The sequence below is a fragment of the Aspergillus stella-maris genome (assembly GCF_047715825.1).
Source record: "Aspergillus stella-maris strain CBS 113639 unplaced genomic scaffold BDV14scaffold_59, whole genome shotgun sequence".
In the NCBI taxonomy this organism is placed as follows: domain Eukaryota; kingdom Fungi; phylum Ascomycota; class Eurotiomycetes; order Eurotiales; family Aspergillaceae; genus Aspergillus; species Aspergillus stella-maris.
The window spans coordinates 59709-81222 of record NW_027396853.1 but is presented as its reverse complement, the minus strand read 5'-3'; the positions used below and the strand labels follow the sequence as shown (position 1 = coordinate 81222).

Genomic DNA, 21514 nt, shown 5'->3' with positions numbered 1-21514 from the left:
CTCCTTCCGAAACGTTCTAGAACATCCGCCTCAGTCGTAGGGCCATATCTTCGTAGTCTACGTCCCCTGGCCCCGGGGCGCTGGCGCTGGCGCTGGGCGCGGGCGTTGGAGTCACGGGTTACCACTTACCACTTACCACTTACTAGCCACAATTGATTAAACATCTCATAGTCGATAGTCGGTCAGTTCCATTGTAATCTATCATTTCATGAGCTATTGGTTCAGTAGGGATATTGTTTTGCGCCTCACTTTGCTCGCTGGGCCATGCGCTGGGCACGGGGTACGTGAACAGAGGCGTGCGGAGTGCCCTGCTTGCGCGTATGGCAATGGTACTGCCTGCTCGGGCTATGGCTGAGGACCTCTGGGGTTACCTGAGATGAATAGTAAATGAGAATGTTCGTATGATTATCGCTAAGGCTAAGTACGATGTGTGTATCCCGTATGATTCGAATCCATCTGCTGTACAAGTCTGGAACTGGGTACTATGCGGGCTGGTGCTGCTTAGCCTTCCCTTGACAGGACCTCGCGCAGGGTATCTTCTTTCATTTTCCTTTCTCTTTTTTTTTTCTCTTTCTCTTCCTCGGGCGTCTGTCCTGATTCCAGGCGGGCGATCGCTTACGTCCCAGCAGGGGGGTAAACGAAGAAAGAAGTACCACCCAACTCCACGCTCGCTTGCTGTATGCCAAACTCCAGTATATAACCGATAAAAAGCACAAGGGGAAACAAGAAACGAGGAGCAAAGAGCGGTAATAGAATGAGTTGTCGGGTATCTTATGAGCATAGAAGTTGCTCTCTCAATTCCGAGAGAATGGCGAGGGCTGGCATAAATGAAGAACATCCGCTCTTTACAGACGCGGGTCCTCAGCCAAAGCAAATGGCAAAATTGCAGCTCACCTTTGGAGAAGTTGAGTGACTTTCTGTAGATCAAGTGTTGTGTCAAGGTCGCTTGTTGTTACAGCGCTAAGACCCGAGTAGGGTCTTGAAGGAAGCGTCTACGGTACGCGGCAATTTCTGTGGCCACGGTGTTCATGTCCTTCACCTTGTCGCGCCGCATGTCGTTGATAGTCTCTTTGAGACCGGCGACGTACTTGTCGCTTTCTTCTGTGGTCTTGCCCTCTCGCAGCGAGCCCATCTGGACAAGGATTTTGTCATCTGTAGAGGTTAATGACACTGTACGTCAGCATACACACGGTAGAGAAAACAGCTTGAGTAGGAAAGGGTGCAGGAGAGATATATATGAAGCAGAGGGGCAAGGAGGAATGCTTTCAATATGTAAAGTGTCAAGGGACGGAGTTTTATGGTGGGCCAGACGGAGGAGTTGTAAGCGTCGACGCACCGCTGAGAGCCATGTCCCGAAAATGTTGGTATTCGCAGGAACGGTCATTGCAGACACCCCCGGAAGTCTCAAATGGACATAGATGTTTCAAGGGGTCAATGTTGTGGCTGTAGGTTAGGGAGCGGTAGCCACTGGAAACATTGTTTTGGTAGTCTGAATGATATCGGTACGCCTTGAACATCTTCAGTGGGCTAGTGTAAGGTGAGAATTTACGTTGCGTGTCTTCAGGACGTCGCGCGTTCTGTGCGGCCAGTCAGCGTCCAACTCCTGACAGGAACTGAGGTTATCGCACATCCAGAGCGCCAATGTTGTGATAATGGCTTGGTTGCTGAACAGGCAGGTCCTGGACCTTTTCAGTTAGCGTTTCGCCAGCTTCTTCAGATTGCTCTGCTGAGGACCCAGAAACTTCCATGTTTGTGCTGGGGCTGGGAAAGTCAGGGCTAGGAGCAGGGGAGTAACTCGATTCAGAAGCGCTCCCAGATTCTTCGGGCTCTGGAGGCTCGTAAGCTTCCGAAACTGAAGACTCGCGAGAACGAACACTCTCCGACTTCTGGGCTTGAATTTCACCAGCCCCGGACAGTGTGTCGTTTGGTGGCACGAAGGCAGAGTATTGATTGTCAGAAGGCACGTCCCCGACCTCTAGACCTTCGGCCTGGCTTGGGCGTCCTGCATTGGTGGTTTCGGCTCCACTGCCGGGTGCGACTGAGTCTGCGCTTGTATTTTGTGCATCAGGCACGCCCTCATCCGATGGGTCCGAGTCGCTGCTGGAATCATCCGAAGATTCATCCATTGACGAGCTAGAATCTTCAGACATGGAAGTATCAGATGGTTCATCGGCGGGCGCGTCCAGAATTGAAGTATCCTCTTGAACGGTTGGCTCATCAGGCTGATTTTCGGCGGCCTGGGCATTTGAGACGGGGGGTGAAGCGGGTTGGAGAGGGGAAACGTCTTGTCCAGTTTGTGTAACAGCTTCAGGAATTCGTGGAACCGGTTCGTCGGAAGCTTCCTTTCCATAGCCTGGCGCTATAGCGTGATTATTGTAAGTTGTTGTGTTTGAGTATTGGGACCCTGGAATCGATAGTCTTCGAAGCATACCTTGGACAACGTCAATGGGCAGGTTATTCTGTGATTCCAAGCTGGCCAGTGCCGCATTGACCTGGTCGAGCGACACCGCAGGAACCTCGGACCTGATGGCGTTGACTTCTTCCATAAGTTGCCGTAGTCCATCTTTGCCCTTCGTCAGTTCTAGTGACAGTATTTCTTCTTCTTTCTTCGCATCGATAAGCCTTGCTTCCGTTTTTCGAATTTCAGCGTCCAGCGAGGGCGCGCCACATTCGATCTCGTGTATCCGTACAATCTTGGCTTTTAGGTTCCGCAATTCGTCAGCAGTCATGGGTGCTAGAAGTTCCTCGGCATCCTTGCCGTTGCTGACTGGCATTGTCGGCACCAACACTGCGGGCAGGCTGGCCAACTCGGGAGGGGTCACGTCCGAAGCACGAGGAGACTGAGTACGGCTCGCCAGTTTCGCCTTTTTGCGTTGCTCGAGTTCTGCAATTCTCCGGTGCATAGCCTGAATTTCAAGATCCTTTCTTCGAAGATCCTCTTGCTCACTGCTTCGTAGGATGTTAGGCGTGGATGACGCAGAAAGGCCTACACTTTGTGATGTTGCCGGGCGATGAGGGAGACCTTCATTCAGTGGTTGAGATACTCGCGGCAAACCCTCTGCAGCAAGAAGGCCGTTTGGCTGAAAGCTATTCGTGGAAGTGATTCCAGCGTGCATGTCCACGTCCTCATCATCATCATGATCATCGCCATAAAACTCATCATCGCTTATGTCGATAACCAATCTCTCGGGCGGAAGATAGTGGATTCCGTTGCTGGAAGGTCTTTTGGGAACAGGAATGGATTCATCATCGAAGTCAGAAGCTCTCGGTCGTTTACGTTGAGCGGAGCGAGGCTGAGATACAGACTCGACGGTCGCGTCTGAGATTGGACCGATGGGAGAACTATTCGTTCCTGCTGGAGCTTGTCCAGCCATGAACAAACCAGGAATGTGGTCGTGAGAGGCAGGCTCTGGGAGTGGAGGCCTTTCGGGCAGAGGATGTTGGATGGTGTTCGGAACTTGTGGCTGTGGTGGCTCCTCGACGGCGACTTCCTGTTCTTTATCAGATACTTGGCTGTCGGCTTGTAATTTTTGCAGATTTCTCATAAGGCCCTGCTTTTTCAGCTGTTCAATGCGTTGTCTCGCTAACTCAGTCTTCGCCTTGTTTTTTTCCTTAACGCGAGATTCCTTTTCGTTCGCGGACGACTCTTGCGAAGGGGTGGAAGCAATGGGCTTCTCAATTGTCGCTGACACAGTTGGAGACGGAAGAGGCACCTGTGCAGCGTCTGGTTGAGATTGTGTGGAGGCAGGTGACTTCTTAGCAGCTTTTGCGGCGAGCATTCGCGCGATGACTTCCTTTCTTTCCATGGGCTTAATTGTGTTTGCCTGAACAAATTGTGAGGGTGTCGGGCTAGCTTCATCGGAGGACGGCTTTTGAGTGGCATTGCCTAGATGATTACGCTGCTGGGAGGGCTCTTTCGAATTCGCACCAGAGGCGGACGGGCCAACCTCCGGGGGAATATTTTCGCTGCCGCTTGCTCTGACACCGAGATCCGCTGGTGGCGTGGTAGGTACTTTGATACCGACCTCTTCATAAAGCTGCTTTAGCACTGCTGGGTTTATGCCCTCACCAACAAGCTCGTTATAGCGAATACTATGTGGTGCCAAACTGAGAATGGCTCCTTGTGCCTGTACTCGGAGTTGGGCAAGCGATAGAGCAGACCCTGAGGACGTCTGAATACCGGTCGTTGGAAGCTGCTGGTTTCGTAAGGCTTCTGGTACAGATCTAGGCATAGACGGTGACCGGAGATCTGCGGGCATTGGGGGATTGTATGCTAGGTAGATTAGTACTGGATAGGTAGTTGTTGAATAGCGAGGGAGTACATACGGGACCCGCTAGCTCTACTAGAGGAACGAGACTCCGGTGATGCTTCTCCTTCTTCGAGCTCAGAAGACTGCAATCTCTGGCGACCTGAGGTACCACGAGGAGGGTGGTACCCATTTCCATGAAACCCATTCGACATTGTCTGCTGAGATTTGTTTCCTGTGGATTCCACCAAAGAAAACTTTGGCAGATGTCGCGCGTTGGATCGAGAGAAGGACTGTTGTTCCATCATCGCAGGGGCTTCAATATCTGTTAATTCACCCTCTTCACGATCCGGATCTTGTCTTGATTCGATGTTCGTCATCGGCTGGGAGCCTGGGGTGTTTGAATGTGTGGGGTTGGTCAACTCGCTCGTCGATGGTTGATTCTGCGGTGGCTGGGGAGGCGCTGGAGGCATCGGCATTATAGGATATCCAAAGTTCGGCATAGGCGCATAGTGAGGGGGCGCCGCTCCGGGAGGGAAAGCGCCAGGAAATGCAAACGGGGGTGGTGGGAAGGTGCCAGTCGCACCCGTATTTCCCAAGCCTGGAAGATTCGCGTTCGCAAAAAAGCTCTCAAAATTATGGTTCTGGTATTGTTGCGAGGCTGAAGGGTCAGGATTTAGGTGTAAGTTATGGGGCGTTGAGTCTGATGAAGGCGGTTGAGGCATCCATGGCTGCGTGTAGCTGGAAGGTCCCCAGTAGGGAGGTGCTGGAGGCACTGAGTGATTTGACATATTCTGCATCGGTGCGCTGTGAAACTTTGATGAAGCGACCGGCTTTTTTCGTGCTCGAGGCATGTAGTGAATTGCAGTTCCAAGTTAACACATCACTTTAGGGTATTACTCCGCGGGTCGCGTCAAGGACAAAGTCAACCAAAGCGACTGCGACTGTCACTTGCGCTCCACTAACTATATAGAAAGGTTAAGAGAGTCTTGCCGGTCTACAAGAGACCTATAAGTGAAGTGATATAGAGAGAGGATGAACGAGCGGAGATGGTGAATGTGAAGAGAGCAGAGAGACCGCGCCGAGGAACTTGAGAGCATCAAAAAAGAATCCAGTTTCGTGCTGCGAGCCGCACGTGACGCATGTCATCATATCGGGACTAGTGCGATCGAGCAAATGTTTATGCCTGAGGCCACAAGGCCCGCAGCCCCAGGGCGGCTGAACAGATAAACTACGTAAGCATGGTAAGGTAAACAAACATAACCGGGCCAACGGTGGGGGAAGGGCCACTGCTTGGGCGTTCTCAGCCAACGACCGGACCAGGTTGCTAGGATCCATGATCGTCTTGACGCTTGGTGCACCTGCGTCAGTTCCCTACGTTGGACCCCGTCTCTCGTCAACATCTTGACATCCTGCACGTTGCACCTTACGCCGCTCGTGGTTCGTATCTTGTGCTGAGCGGCTTTCTGCTCTCCATTCCACTATTGTTTTCTTGTGCTTCTACCTATTTCAGCGTCTCATTTTCGAAGAATGAGCTGTAAACAATACTCTCAGCAATAATGCTCCCCTCTCAGATCAATGGCTCGCCGAAGCGTGCCAATCCCTTTGGCCGCGCATCTCCCTCGCCATCGCCATCCTCAAGCCCGCAGACAAAAACTCGCCCGAAATCAGCAGTGCTCGCGTCTGTTGGGAAGTTCGAAGAGCCTAGAAGCCATGTTCGAAATGCCTCCTCCATCTCGCATTCCTCTATCGCACCCTTCGCCCGCAACGAAAGTCGACAGCGATCGAATTCTCTAAGAAATGATGTTGCTTCTGGTACATTCGCGCCTGAATTCATCAAAACGGAGGACCTTCGCCGCGGCGCAGATCAGATTCGAGGGCAAGAAGGTGACAATGACTTCTCGGGGAATAAATACGTCTGGCTACGTGACCCAGAGAAGGCCTTTGTCAAAGGGCTTGTTCTGGAAGAGCAGGATGGAGGGCGCTTGCTGGTACAAACGGACGATGGACAGGTATGGGCAATCAACTATGGGTCTAGCACATACTCACATCGTGCAGCAACGGGAAGTCGAAATCGATCAGGTCGACAGAGTCAACCCAGCAAAGTTCGACAAAGCCGATGATATGGCGGAGCTTACGCATTTGAACGAGGCCTCTGTGGTACATAACCTTCACAGTCGGTACCAGGCCGATTTAATTTATGTGAGTTGCCAAGATAAATTGCGCATTGCTTCTGGGTCTGGCTAACAGTTCATCTTCAGACATATTCCGGGCTTTTCTTGGTTACAGTCAACCCTTATTGCCCCTTACCCATATATTCCAATGAGTACATCAAGATGTACAAGGGACGAAGCCGAGAGGAGACCCGACCGCATATTTTCGCTATGGCCGACGAAGCGTTTCGAAATCTGGTAGAGGAGGGTGAGAACCAGAGTATCCTTGTCACGTAAGTCATGGGTTTGGCCGCTACATACGAGCTCCGGAGTCTAACAGTCACATAGTGGAGAGTCTGGTGCAGGTAAAACGGAGAACACGAAGAAGGTCATTCAGTATCTTGCTGCTGTTGCGACTTCAGACAATATGTACTCCCGGTCTGGGGCAAAGCAAATGAACACCCTTTCCCAGCAGATACTGAGGGCCAACCCGATTCTTGAGGCCTTTGGTAACTCACAGACGGTCAGAAACAACAACTCCTCGCGTTTTGGTAAATTCATCCGCATCGAGTTTTCTCGGTCAGGCCAGATATCTGGCGCCTCCATTGACTGGTACCTTTTGGAAAAGTCTCGTGTGGTGAAGCCAAATGTGCAAGAGCGAAACTACCATGTCTTTTACCAACTGCTGCGGGGCGCCGATGCGAAACTAAGGCAGAAACTACTTCTTTCGAACCTGCAAATCGAAGACTTTGCGTACACCAAGGACGGGAACGACACTATAGCTGGAGTGTCGGATGAGGATGAATGGAGCTCCTTGCTGGAGGCATTTCATATCATGAATTTCTCAGAGGAAGATCAGATGCACATCCTTCGCACAGTGGCAGCTGTTCTTCATCTAGGAAATATCACCATCATGAAGGAAAGTCTGCGCGCTGACCAAGCTGCTCTTGGCCGCGACTCTCTTGGCAGTGTTGAAAAGGCCTGTAAACTTCTTGGAATTGAGACAGAACCTTTTGTGAAAGGATTGTTGCATCCAAGAGTCAAGGCTGGCCGCGAGTGGGTAGAAAAAGTACAAACACCAGAACAGGTCCGCCTGGCGCTTGATGCGTTGGCGAAGGGTATCTACGAAAGAGGATTCGGTGACCTTGTCAACCGCATAAACAGCCGACTCGATCGCAATACCGTCACTGGAGAAGACAACTACTTCATCGGTGTTCTTGATATTGCCGGTTTCGAAATTTTCCAAACGAACAGTTTCGAGCAATTGTGCATCAACTACACGAACGAAAAGTTGCAACAGTTCTTCAATCACCACATGTTCGTTTTGGAGCAGGAGGAGTATGCACGGGAGCAGATTGAATGGCAGTTTATCGACTTTGGTAAAGACCTTCAACCTACTATCGACCTCATCGAAGTTACAAATCCTATTGGTGTCTTCTCCTGCCTTGACGAAGACTGTGTTATGCCGAAAGCTACCGACAGATCCTTCACTGACAAGCTTCATTCCTTGTGGGACAACAAATCTGCCAAATTTCGAGCATCGCGACTACGTCAAGGATTTGTCCTCACACACTATGCCGCTGAGGTCGAATATTCCACTGAGGGCTGGTTGGAAAAGAATAAGGATCCCTTGAACGACAACATCACAAGACTTCTCGCGTCCTCGCAGGACAACCATGTTGCGGAACTTTTCTCGGACTGCGGCAATAACGATGAAGTCGACCATCCCAGAACACGAGTAAAGAAAGGCCTGTTCCGCACAGTCGCCCAAAGACATAAGGAACAGCTAGCGAGTCTCATGAACCAACTTCATTCAACTCACCCTCACTTCGTTCGTTGCATCATTCCGAACCATAAGAAGCGCCCAAAGATGCTCAATGCACCCCTAGTCCTTGACCAACTGCGCTGCAATGGTGTACTTGAAGGTATCAGAATTGCACGTACCGGATTCCCCAATCGATTGTCCTTCAATGAATTTCGCCAGCGCTATGAGGTCCTGTGCCGGGATATGCCCAAGGGCTACATGGATGGGCAGTCTGCCGCTCGCATAATGCTCCAGAAACTTGCTTTGGATAAAGCGTGGTTTCGAGTGGGCCGCACGAAAGTGTTTTTCCGGGCTGGTGTTCTAGCAGAGCTGGAAGAAAAGCGAGATGAGCTGATCCGTACCATCATGACTCGATTCCAATCTGTAGCGAGAGGATTTGTGCAACGCCGCATCTCCAACAAGCGATTGTACCGTGCGGAAGCAACCCGCATCGTCCACCATAACTTCAGAGCCTACTTGGCAATGAAGTCCAATCCCTGGTGGCGCTTGTTTTCGAGGATGAAGCCACTCCTCGGAGAGACACGTAACACTCAAGAGGTTAAACGACGAGACGATAAGATCAAGCAGCTTGAGACAAAGATGAAGAACGACCTCTCGGAACGACAAAAGATCGAAGAAGACAAGCGTCGGGCGGAGATAGACATGCAAAGAATCCAACAGACTCTGGAAAGCGAGCGGGCCTTGGCTCTCGACAAAGAAGAAATCTTCAGACGGTTGCAGGTCCGCGAGGTAGAGCTTAGCGAGAAACTTGCGGGCGCCATTGCTGATCAAGAAAGTCTCGAGGACCAGCTAGATGAGTTGATGCTAGCCAAGAAGAAGACAGACGAAGAGCTCGAGCTACGCAAGACACAGCTCGAACAAGCTGGTGAAATTATCCAGCGCCTCGAAGCTGAGAAGAAGGATATGCAGCAAAGCTTAGAAGAGCTAGAGCAGAAAGTCATCGAGGCACAAAATACCTCCTCCGAGACGGAAACTCAGGTACAGGAGCTTGATCAGGAGATCAAGATGCTGCAGAGTCATTTGAGTTTGAAGGAACGCAAGCTGCAGGACTTGGAGACGAAGCTGCTAAAAACAGATCAAGATCTTGATCTCAAGTTAGCGAAGACGTCGCGAGAACTTGATCGGTCTAAAAAGGAAGTCAAGGATCTTCTAGACGAGAACCGTTCCATTCGACAACAAATCTCAGACCTTTCCAATACATCTACCAGTTACGAGGAAATGCTTCGACGCAAGGAAAGCGAGCTCACCGTTCTGCGCAACGACGCCAAGCGACATGCCGAGGAGAAACAGCAACTAGACAATGAAAGATCTAACCTCTCGACGCGCCATGAGAACATGCAAAGCCGTCTCCGAGATCTTCAAGCCGAGGCTGACGCCATGAAATCTGAAAAGGCTCAGCTTGAGCGCGAGGCTGCCGACGTCCAGAAGCTGCTGCAAGCGAAGATGTCCGAAGATGCCGAAGCGGGAGAAAGCCGCAAACTTCTCGAGGAACAAGTTCAGGATTTGAAAAATCAACTGTTCCAGGCGCAGGCCGACCTGAGTCGGGAACGCCAGTCGAGAGACGACGTACAGATGCTTGCAGAGCACAACCTTGCGGAGCTCAGAGACAAGTTTGAGTCTTTGAATGACTCGAAGATCACTATCGAAAAGGAGATGTACATTCAGCAAGACAGTCTTCGGCGAGCTACGGAGGCTCGTGTAGCTGCTGAGCAGTCGCGAAAAGAGCTCCAGACCGAGCTGATCAAGCTCCGAGACAGATTCACCAATGCAGAGAACTCTCGCATAAAAGCTGAGGCTGAAATGGAGAACACCCTTGTTAAGCAAAACAATCAGCGGATAGAGAGCATCAGAAAGGAGTTTGACGAGACAGTGCACCGTTTGGAAGAGGTCGAAGCGGAGAGATCTCGCCTTGCTGGCCGTGAGCAACAACTCATGAACGCCATAGCTGAATCCGAGAACTTCCGTATCCGCCATGATCAACATAAGGAGCGCTTGGAAAGAGAGCTGGTCACGCTCAAGGGACGATTAACGGCATCCGAAAATGACAACCGTGCGCTTCTCACAAAGATCCAGCAAAAGAATCTCGACATTGCTCGATCGACGTCAAAGGCAAGCGAAAGCCAACGTCTCCGCCTTGCAACACTCCAAAAGGAAAAGGCAAAGCTTGAAGAAGACAACAAGGCGCTGTCACGTCAGTTGGGCGATCTGCAACTCTCTGTAACCTCACTAGAGAAGCAGAAGGAGAAGCTGTCTTTGAGTGTTGAGGATCTCAACCACGAGATTAACAGAGAGCATAAGGCCAGCCGCAACGCAGAGAAGACAGCTTCTACCGCCTCTATCCAGCTAGCAGAAGCAAACCGGAATTTGGAGACAGAGAGACAGCTCAAGACGCAAGCCCAAGCCAACACACGGAAACTGCAAAGCTCGTTAGACTCCTCTAACAAGGAGATTGAAGGCTTGCACCGCCAGCTCATGCTCTTGCACAAGATTGTTGAACCCGAAGCTGACCATTCCACTGAAGAATGGGAGAGAATTCAGCCTGACCTATCCAAGAAGGTTGACCTCGCTCAGCTAGTTGAATCCTTGCAAAGTCAACTGCAAGTGTCTGAGGAACGATACAACAGAGCTGAGGGCCAACTGTCAGAGATGCGCCAACGACACGGCGAGGAGATGAAGGATCTGGACGCCCGTTACTCATCGTCCAAGCGTGCATTGCTTGAAGAAATTGATCAGAACCAAGTTGGAAACCGCACGCCTCCTCACTTCCGAAAGAACTCTACAACTGCCATTGCACAGAAGTTCGGAACCCCGACAACACCTAACCGTCGATTGTTAAACGAGAACGCAGTTGACTCGGCTCGATCGGACAAGACTGTTGATTCAGTTGGTTACCAGAAGAACATGGATCTGGCGGCCGAGATTGAGGAACTTCAGAACAAGCTTCAGATGAGCGAGATGCAGAACAAGCATCTCCAAGGCCAACTCGACCGATCTGCTCCCCCTCAGGACATCTGGCAGGATGAGAGTCCCTCGGTCAGACGCATGCAGCTCTTGGAGCGCGAGAATGGCCGCCTGCATGACCAGCTTGACGACTCTGCAAAGAAGGTATCAGCCCTTGAGAGAAGTATTCGCTCTGGTGAACTCTCTCTCCGGGATGTCCAGGCCAAGTCACATGAGGAGCTATATGACCTCATCAATTCTCAGGAGCAGTCAAGAAGGTCGTTGCTCAGGGTTCACAATGAGACTGTTGCCGAGATTTCCGACGCTAAGGCTCAATTCGAGAAACTGAGACGCGCAAAGGCGACTCTCGAAATTGAGCTTCGTGACGCAAACTCGGAAGCTCAAGAACTACGGGTTGCCAGCGAGCAGGATGCTGTCAGCAGAAACCAACTTCTTCAAGAGTTCTCCGATCTGCAGATCCGTCTGGATGCCGAAACGTCCAAGTCTGCTGATCTGGCTGCCAGCCTGAGCCTCTACAAGAGTCGTGCAGACGAGTACTTCAGCAAGCTCGAGCAAGCGGAGATTACCCTTCTCAAGGCCTCTAGAGCAGAGCAATTTGCTAAGGCCCAGGCTAAGGAGACCGAGGACAGTTGCGCACAGGTCATGGCCGAGCGTAAGGAAATGGAAGCCATGATTGATGATCTACAGCGACAGACACAGTCCTATGAGGCTAGAATGGAGGATCAAGCCGCAGAACTAGAGGGTGCTCTACAAGCCAAGCAGCGTCTCCAGAACGAGCTCGAAGATTACAGGAACCAGCGCGCCATTGATATTGAAGACAAGGAAACCTCAATGGAGCAGACAAGGCAGAAATACCAGCGCGAGATCACGACTCTCAACAACGAGCTCGAGATGGAGCGCGAGCGAGTCCTCAACGGTCGCGGGGAAGCCTCTCGCCTTCGCGAAGAGCTCGAAGATCTTCGCAGCAAGTGGGATAATGAGGTTCTCAACAGCTCAACATGGGCTAAGGAGAAGTCCCGCATGGATGTTATGCTCCAGGATGTGACGACTTCCCGCGACGAAGCCGTCAATGCTCACAACGAGGCCCAATCGAGAGTTGTCAATCTCTTGTCACAGGTCAGAAGCCTCCGCACATCTGTCGACGACGTAACTGCCGAGCGCGATATGCTTCTTAAGGAGAAGAAAATGCTCGAGGCACGCTTGACGGAAGCCGGAGAGCGACTTGAGGATCTCGCCAAGGGTGAAAGCCCGTCTATGCGCAACGCTGCTAGCATGGACCGCGAGCTGCTAGAGCTCAAGGCCAAGCTTGCTCAGCAAGAAGACGTTTCTCTCGCAGCAGTCGGCAAGATGAGACGGGCGGAAGCTCTTGCGATTGAGATGCAGAAGGAGGTTACTGCCGAGAGGGAGGCAAACGCGCAGCTTTTCAAGGACAAGGCTGCGCTTGAGAAGGGCCTGAAGGAGACCCAGCTGCGGTGTGTCGACTTGGAGACCAAGAGCTATTCTTCTGGTAGCCAGGATATCAGGTTCCTTCACAAGAGAATCAAGGAGGTAAGAGACGATTCTATGAGAGTTCATGTTATGTACAATGCTAATCTGTTTCTATAGCTGGAAACCCATCTCGAAGAACAAGAAGCCAAGAACAGCTCGGAACAGCGGTCACTGCGCAACGTTGACCGTACAGTCAAGGATCTGCAATCCCAGATTGAACGTCGCGAGAAGATGAACGCCCAGCTTGAAGAGGACGTCAACAGAGGCCGCGAGAAGGTTGAGCGCCTGTTGAAGAACATCGACGAGCTTCAGCAAAGCGAGTCCGACTCGCAACTCTCAGCCCGCCGCGCGGAGCGAGAACTGCGCGAAGAGCGCGAGAAGTCCCTCCGGCTCGAGCGTGAACTGAACGGGTGGAAGGCACTTAGAGTCGAACGGGGAACGCGCAGCCACGTCGCCTTCAGTGATGCTGGAAGCCGCAAGGGGAGCGGTGCTTACACCACAGGCGACCTGCACCGAATGCCCAGCAACACCAAAGGCTTCCTATGATCCAGCATGCTGAGTCTAAAATATGCAATGCATGCATTGGAACTTCACGATTATAATCTTACTTATGGCAACGCGGCATGTTTATGAAACATTGGAGATGGAGCGTTCTTGTGTTTATTTTGCTTGGTTTTACTTAGTGTTACGTGTATACGCATTTTGGATGTTTACGACGATTCTGTTTACCTTATGCGCTGGGTGCTTGTTTGGAAGGTTATACCTATGATCATGTATATTCTCTTAGTTGCCATGTTTCATGTTATGTTATGGATATTCAAGCTTGATATATATTTCTACGAAGTAGATTAGATAGCAACATAATTCGCTCAATTCAAGGAACTCCAAATGAAAACCCAATCAACACTCACAGCAGATACCTGAAGACGAGAGTAACATAGGCATCGTCTCCCAACAGCCCAAACAAGAGCCTATCGATGTTATCATTTTTACTGTTGTCAAGTTGTTGTTATCCACGATCAACGCCCAACCCTGATACGAAATGGATAACTGCTAAATCCGCCACAAGGCTTGAAAACATATTACACTTTGCCAAGATACACTGGTCTTATTGAGTTGCTCTTGAAGTTCGAACTAGATATGTATTGCGTGGCACTTGTGATATCTGTTCCTGGCAGCAGTTGCACTTACAACAATAGCAGTACACTATGTATTCTGTGGAATTACAAATAGAATGTGAGGAACTGTGAACTCGTCGCCGAAAATGACAGCTACTGAGGCCAGAAACGGCCGCATTTCCACCGGTAACTCTTAGTGGCGACGCTGTCCTGACGTGCTCCGGATCACTATTCTGCACCCGCCAAGCGTTCTTTACAGTAGTCACCTCTCGGGCTGACGCTGGCTCGCGCTCAACCTCAGCGAGCTTTAGCGTATTTCTATCAGATAAGGCCAAAGAATCCTGCTTAAAGTCTCGGGGATGGGGGCCTTGATTTGAGATCAAGTAGAAGAGAATAAGGGTTAGCTCTATCAGGCATGTTCGGCATGCTGTTCCATCATGCTGCGCTGAGCATGTCGGCACGTTCAGCCTTGAACTTTATTCTTCCTTGGTCACGTCACCACTGCGCTGCCTCTGGTTGATTGGCTGGCTGTTTATACTTCCTCTGACAATTTCAACACACAACCAGAACTATGCTAGAAATGGCCTCCTTCGCGGTCAAACTCTTTATAGAATCATGTGACACTAGAGGCGATCCCCGATTGGTGGGAGAGACGGAGCTACAAACCATCTTCATGTCATTCATCCCTCAGATTCTAACCTGCTTTATCTTTGCGTTTGAGTTGTGGAGACCTCATACCTCCAAGCACATCATTCCAAGTACGTCCTTTAGCTAAACATCCAGATTTCCGAAGTAATGCACGGGAATACCGCTAACTGCTGCCTTCTCTTAGTGACAACTGTGACTCAGCTTCTTACTTTCAGAACGAACGAGAAAGGCTAGTTATCAATTTTGCGACTCCAGCATGATCGCGAGCTCACTCTCCCGTAACCTCTCATTTGGGTCTCCATCCCCAGCTACTCCTTCCTCTTCGCCTTCTCGACCTCCAAAAATTTTTGACATCGCCCTCTCCAACTCAACAGCAATACAACACACCACCCTCTCCCATCCAACAACAACGAAGCATACTCATCACTATGGGCTCTTGTACTTGGAAGGGCAAGAATGGGTTCTGGTGCACGTGCACTTCTGGATCCAGCGTCACCGATCTGGATGTCACTAGGGCATCCTGTGAGAACTGCATGCATCCAATGCTTCTGCACCTTAGCTTTCGTTAGTCCCTTACACCTATTACGAATTAATGTCTGGCAGCTAATCCTTGTCATAACACCCGCAGCCACACATAATGTTACTGCGCCAGCCTTTCCTCAATCCAGAGTTTTCCATCCTTTCGGGAAACAAATTTACTCTTGGAAGATATGACAGCATTCTTAGTGTTGATATTTACAGAAATACCCTCTTACATTATTCCGCGGGGGGATCTAGTGGATGAGCTTATCGCCCGAGTCAATCACTATCACATCGTTCGAGTAAACGGCACACCGGCGTCTGGAAAAAGCGTCTTGATGAACCTTGTGGCCAATACATTACTTGAGAGGTGCGGTCAAGCGACGCCTATCCATTCACTCACAGGGTGGGATACGAAAATCAGTATGACTGGTTGGGCCGCGCATTTGGAGCAAGAGACCGGCGTTCACGGCCGTAGCTGGATCACCTATCCAGCTTATTTGCTTCTGGATGAAGCGCAGCAGTCATGCTGGGATCGTGAACTTTGGGCAGACTTCTTCAAACGTATCGAGCCTGGTACTAGCCCGTTCATAATTCTGTTCATGTCTTACGGCTCACCGCATAGGGGCTTCGCGGGCTTTGACGAGGAAGAGCATGTTCAAACTCCGATGGTCTTTGCCACTGAACAGCAAATCTCCTTACAACCAGAAGAACGTATTGAGGCTCATAGTCTGGGTCTACTACCTTGGAGACCTGTTGGTCTCCTGCTTGACGAGGATGAGGCTATGGAGGTGGTAGGCCGTTACGCATCCGCTGTCATACGCCCATCCATAGTTCTAACACCAGACCTGAAACGAGGATTCTTTGCATGTAGTAATGGACATGTAGGGTTGCTAACAAGCCTGACCCGTGTTCTGCAGGACGTACCGGTAAGCGTTACCCTGGATTCAATATATAATACTGATCAATTTGTTAACATCCGTATTTTCTAAAAGGAACTTTATGATCTCGTGCAAAATGGTGTTGCTGTCAGTTGGGCCACAGCAAGAAGTATTCTTTTCGGGCAATCCCTAAAATTTTTCGAGTATATTAAAGGTTATCCATTTACCTGAGGCCTTCCTTCGTCGAAAATATTACAAGAGCATTATACAGCTACGGTTCTCAAGGCAGCTATTGCCTGTGATGGTATTTACGAAGCTGAGTTCGAGACCAAGAGCGAAGGACTGAAACAAGCTCTCAAAAAGATCTGGCGCAATGGGTGGCTTCATGCTGAGAAGTCGAATAATGACATACGCTATTTATTTGCAAGCCAGATACACAGGTGGTAAGTACATACTCTATAAATTGTTGTGTATCGCTAGATAACAGAGTGTTCAGGTACTGCCACTCTCTTTTCACAACACTTGTCCCCGACAACACGCTCAACTTCGTTACACCCCTCGAACTAGCGATACATACTATCACTCATTTTCAACCATGTCAGCTGGCCAATGCCCCTCGTTCCATGGCAATGGCGGGCAATTTATTGCCTCTTGAGGATCAGTATCAGGAGGAGTTCTATCGTTGCCTTTTCCCTATATTAGATGGCCATTTTATAATGTCACCCGAATTCATAATCAAAACAGGGCCCAAGAGTGGCACGATTGACTTCCTTATATCTGGGAAGAAGTGGGGTTTAGAGTTTCTCAGAGAACGCGATCGGCTCGCGGAACATATGGAAAGGTTCGAAACAGGTGGTCAATATTACAGCATGCTGCTATCAGGAGAGATGGAACAATACATTGTTCTTGACTTTACAAACACGGCACCAAAGAAACCTCGTCCAGGTATTATCTCCCTTACATATTTTTGCTTAACTAATATCTTCTCTAGAATATAAGGGAAAACTCTACCACGTTGTGTTTTCTGAGAACTACCGAGAAGTTGATGTGATTGATGCCTCGGATTTAAGCGTCATCAAATCTTTCGTGTTGATGGAGCATGCAAATCCAATTGCTTAATATAGGTTGACCACTTATTAATTAGACCTGTGATTGCATCTAGGTGGTTTCCAGTATCCCATTACTGCGGTTTCTGCTGCCTTGGGTGACATTGTCTCCACAAACCAACTTTGGATAGACAGAATGTCGTTTAGCCATCACCTTTGTCACCATAACACTTCACGTAAACCGGGTACCATAGGCGGGCGAAGCGTATTGAGGAACGCAAAAGTGGTGGACTGAGACTCCAGGTCTTGAGATCCTCAAGCGATCTCGTTCTATTCTGTTTCTAGTCTCTCTATGTTGTAAGTGTTGATCGCCTGTGTTGAATCGAACTCTTCATCCACTTCTCTTATGGCTTCTATTGAACATAGGCATTTTATCGATTGTTTCAATCTCCAACGCCCGGTGGCGTACCGGTTGACGACCGATCCCAGTGAGTTACAGTGGGCCTAGGACATTACTTCCATGATAAGGGAGGCTGAAAATGTCAATACCTTAGAAGGGCGGCAGGCAAAATAAGGTCCTCAGGTAACATATATCCTAGAGGTAGAGGCTGGGGAAGAACGGAGTAGAAAATATGTATAAGCTCACACAAGAATAGAATCCGAAGGCGGGGAGGGGGGAACTATCAATTCAACAGCCATTAAAAGCAACAGGGAACAGGACTAGCAATAGAAGTGACGAAAATAGGGTAAAGACGCATACTCTGAGAAGTAAAGGGTGTGAAAGGGCAGCCATTTTTGGAGTAGGTGAGATGACGGGTCGCGACTAGGTAGTTGCAGAGTAGGGAAACGGATCTACTTCAGAGTAGGAAACGGATTGGGAGAGCAGGGATAGTCTTTTTGATAACTACCGTTAGGATTCTGTTTCAACGACGGGATTACTATTACTCAGCGTCTGCTCGGTCTTATTCATGTAATTTTATCCCAACTTCGCTGTGAGATTCATGGAATCAGACCTTTATATTCATATGATTGGGTACATGCATGGGTAACTCTGACATTCTTATACTTGGAGGTGTTGACGGGCGGCGATGACCGTATCACGCGATTATCCGCAAAGGAGCAAAGCTAACCATAGCAGACAAAGAATCCACAGGTCCTGGTTTTACAAAGGCAACACAGAAAATGAAAGTGTGAACATAATCCACTACAGTTGAAATAAAACTATACCTACCTATGCGACAATAACACTGATAAACAATCAATATATGCTATTGGCTGAGCGGTTACAGTAGATCCTCGATTATCGAGTTCTTGGAGTTCAGAACCGGACGCACAGACGCAGTAAATAGTACAGAGTACCTTATAGACCCGTTGGATTTTCTACGTAATTAAGCGATTGATTCGAATGTACCTACTCACCTAGTCTTGAAAAGTCCTCACCGAGTCTCCACGGGGCAGCTTTGCGTGGATTGCCTTGAAAAAGTGCCAGCCAGAAGATAGCAAGACAATTGTAGAGAATACCGGGCAGTCGTCAAGTCCTGCCCGATCAGCTCAATTCCAGAAAATACGCAATTTCTATTACCTACTCGGCCAGGAAATTTCTGCCAGAGTAAGCTTGGTTGTATACCTGTCCGGTGGAACAAGCTTCCATTATCGCGCTGATCGCGAGAGGCCGCGCGGTGATCGTCGACAACTAGATCTTGGTACCGAGTACGCCAGACTTTGGTCGTCATCGAAACAGGTTTTCCAAAGATCGGCAATCATTGACTCCAAGGCGGATTCTGACTGCGAGCTCGCCGAGCTCAGATGTCGGAAAATAAATCGTAGACTAGAAAATTCAATAGATTGACAGGAACGCTGTGCTCTCATTGGATGTCGCCTAAAACTTTGTAGCGACTCATGACGCAGTATACACACCTAGATACGATTGTATTGGTCTTCCCCTGGGCAACGGCCCGTCTCCTTGCTGTGACTTAAATGGCTTTTCAGTCGGCGACTGACATCTGGTCTCCAATGCCGCAGGCCATGATGGTGCGCCTGAATGTCCACCTTCCGAAGTGTCAGACTCGTCGGAATATCCGGCATTTTGAACTGGGTGCCATCGCCGCATTGTTACCACCGACAGTTCTGATTGGAATTGTAGAAGCTTCCCCGCCATCTCCAACGGCAGCCGAAGGGCAATCTAGGCTAGTCTGTGTACTCGATTCTGTTCGGAACTGTGCTCCCAGTCTGGCGTGGCGAATATGCAAGGCCGCGTTACCTGCCACTTCACTAGGGTACCTCTCGGATTGTAGTGTCCAATGCCCAATGGCCAGAGACATACGTGCTTTTTCTTTGTCGATCATGATATGCAGGCTTCCAGGCAGGTGCACATTTCTTTTGTCTCTCTGCAGGCATTTCCCGCATCAGAGGTATCACGGCCAGCCACAATCTGTAGTGCTTTGCATAAGCTTCTACCGTGTTTCGACTCATTCTAGAGGTATTGCCTGTCGTATGACTATCTCCTCCTCTTGGAGCGGGGAAAGTGAGCCAACGAGCACTAGAGCTGACATCAGCTCTTTGTCTGCGAATGCGTATCAATTGTTCGAGACCTGCTCGCTTCCGCAGATGTACCGGTTGTTATATGGACAGACGACTGAACAGGGATCTGAAAAGAGGAGTCAGACTCGAGGCTCGGGGCACTCCGCGAAAGAGTATTTTGGCCGGACAAATAGAGAAAAGACACCCGTGCTGGAGAAGCATGGTGACAAGGAAGAGGAGCGGTTCCTGTTGGTCTCGACCCGTCATAGCGCGGACAAGTCATGCTATCGCTGTAGCGTGGAGCTCTTGGGGAGGTCCTTGCAGCCCTAATGCAGGTTGGCCCGGTCTGGAGAAGAATCCCAGAATCCCAGCCCCTCTTCTCCGGGTGAGACTTCTCGTTTCTCTCGCGAATGTGACTTCATGCTGACGGCATAACAAGAAGTGTTATTGGCGATGGCAGCAGATGATTTGGCAGAGGAGATTGAGTGTCTCAGTTGTCGGAGTCGACGGTGTTGACGTTGCCTAGACGCTAGACTGGACTGGGAGTGTCTCATTTCGGCCCACGGTCTTGTCGCTCCATCAACCACTCTTTCTCTCTTCCACTCTTCTCTCTTGCAACTACCCCAGACCTCTCTCCAGCAGACCGCGCCATGTCTCTGTTTTAATCTATTTTCGTTCCTGCCAGGTTCCTTGGATCTAGCGTTCCATTCCCCAAGTCTGTGGCTTGGAGATAGCGATGTGACCATGCACTCATGCAACCCCGCGTCTCTCTCCAGCCTCCCTCTGACCTGTCTGCCCATCATGCTTGATCGGTCCGCCGTGCAGTGATCACCGTCCAGTTTACAACCAGTCGCTGCAAGTTTGCTTGATAACAATCCTTTGATTTGACCACGCTAATCGGCGTCTATCAGTATCATTCTCCCCACGGATAAGAGTGGGAACACTGGGTAAAAGATCGAGGTCATGAATCGCAGTCAGGCCATCTGCCCACATGTGTTTCTCGCTCATTCCCACCGTTCCATTTCTTCTTGCCAGGATTCTGATCACTTCCTGGCCACGTCCTGAACCATAAACAAAGACTGGCTGGAACTTGATCTATCAGGCCCGCTCGCCAATGCATTGTCCGGGTCTAGCTCTGGACTAGGGCTGAGAACGGTCCACTCATTCTTCCTTCAGGGTCCACTCTGATGCTGAAGTTGCCTGCCAAGTGAGCAATGGAGAAGGACCCTGCCAGGGAAGACCCGCCATCGCCATGAAAGCAAAGAGCAAATCGACCGTTGGTTGACCGGGGGTCGACGGCTTGGTTGTAGCCGACCAAAATGACGCATGGAATCCTTCCTGCTAGGTTCACTGTGCCCCGGGCCCCCCGGACCAAGTGATAAAGAGCGCCTTGCCTGCACTACCTTCTAGGATGTTTCTTTATTTCGTCTGTGAGCTTCCCTCCAGCAAGAGCCTCTGCATCCCACGGTCGTTTCTCTAGTGTTTGTTGGTGCGCTAGTGTTTGGTCTTGATATTGCTTGTTTCTTTAATCGAGCAAGGACTCCTGCAAGCTCTTGAGATCTCTCGTTTATACAGGTTTCACCATCACGTTTCACCATGAAGGTTAATCAGACCTTGCTCTTGGCCACCACCCTTGGGGCCATGAGCGGTGTTCTGGCTGCTCCGGCCCAAGTTGAGCGTGGTTTCCATCACTGGGAGCCGTCCACGCCTCCCCATTGGAGCAAGCCCCCTCATCCTACTTGGACGAAACCACCTCATCCTACTTGGACAAAGCCGCCTCATCCTACCTGGACGAAGCCCACACCTCCAGAGGAAACCTCCACTCCATGCGAGACGGAAACGGAGACCCCTCCTCCGCCTCCGCCATCTAGCACTCCATGTGAGACGGACAGCACCACCACAAAGCCGCACCCACCGCCGCCATCTAGCACTCCATGTGAGACGGACAGCACCACCACGAAACCGCACCCACCGCCGCCATCTAGCACTCCGTGTGAGACTGAAACTTCCACCAAGCCTCCGCCTCCGCCGCCAAGCACGACTCCTTGTGAGACGGAAACAGAGACTCCTCCTCCGCCCCCGCCAACTACCACGCCCTGTGAGACTGA

General features: G+C 50.2%; 4 protein-coding genes across 4 annotated transcripts in view; 2 read left to right on the top strand and 2 right to left on the bottom strand.

Moving 5' to 3' along the window:
* Positions 1–395: 395 nt before the first annotated feature.
* Positions 396–5323, bottom strand: BDV14DRAFT_179677 (uncharacterized protein). Its single transcript, XM_073769795.1, has 4 exons — positions 4327–5323; positions 1629–4273; positions 1337–1577; positions 396–1152 (listed from the first exon to the last, which is right to left on the bottom strand). The coding sequence occupies exons 1-4, from the start codon at positions 5099–5101 to the stop codon at positions 953–955; spliced, it is 3861 nt and encodes a 1286-aa protein (XP_073624766.1). The 5' UTR covers positions 5102–5323; the 3' UTR covers positions 396–952.
* Positions 5324–14587: 9264 nt separating this feature from the next.
* Positions 14588–16959, top strand: BDV14DRAFT_192003 (uncharacterized protein; the record flags this gene model as incomplete). Its single annotated transcript, XM_073771574.1, has 7 exons — positions 14588–14632; positions 14815–15008; positions 15111–15888; positions 15955–16009; positions 16073–16283; positions 16337–16785; positions 16832–16959. The coding sequence occupies 7 exons, from the start codon at positions 14588–14590 to the stop codon at positions 16957–16959; spliced, it is 1860 nt and encodes a 619-aa protein (XP_073624765.1).
* Positions 16960–18305: 1346 nt separating this feature from the next.
* Positions 18306–20018, top strand: BDV14DRAFT_179670 (uncharacterized protein). Its single transcript, XM_073769794.1, has 2 exons — positions 18306–18424; positions 18473–20018. Exon 2 carries the CDS (start codon positions 18864–18866, stop codon positions 19734–19736), a length of 873 nt encoding a protein of 290 aa, XP_073624764.1. The 5' UTR covers positions 18306–18424; positions 18473–18863; the 3' UTR covers positions 19737–20018.
* A 1455-nt stretch (positions 20019–21473) lies between these two features.
* BDV14DRAFT_179667 (uncharacterized protein) overlaps positions 21474–21514 on the bottom strand; it is a 962-nt gene continuing 921 nt past the window's right edge. The window contains exon 2 of the mRNA XM_073769793.1: positions 21474–21510. The gene's annotated coding sequence lies outside the window, so the exon portion shown is untranslated. The remainder of the gene's footprint in view (positions 21511–21514) is intronic.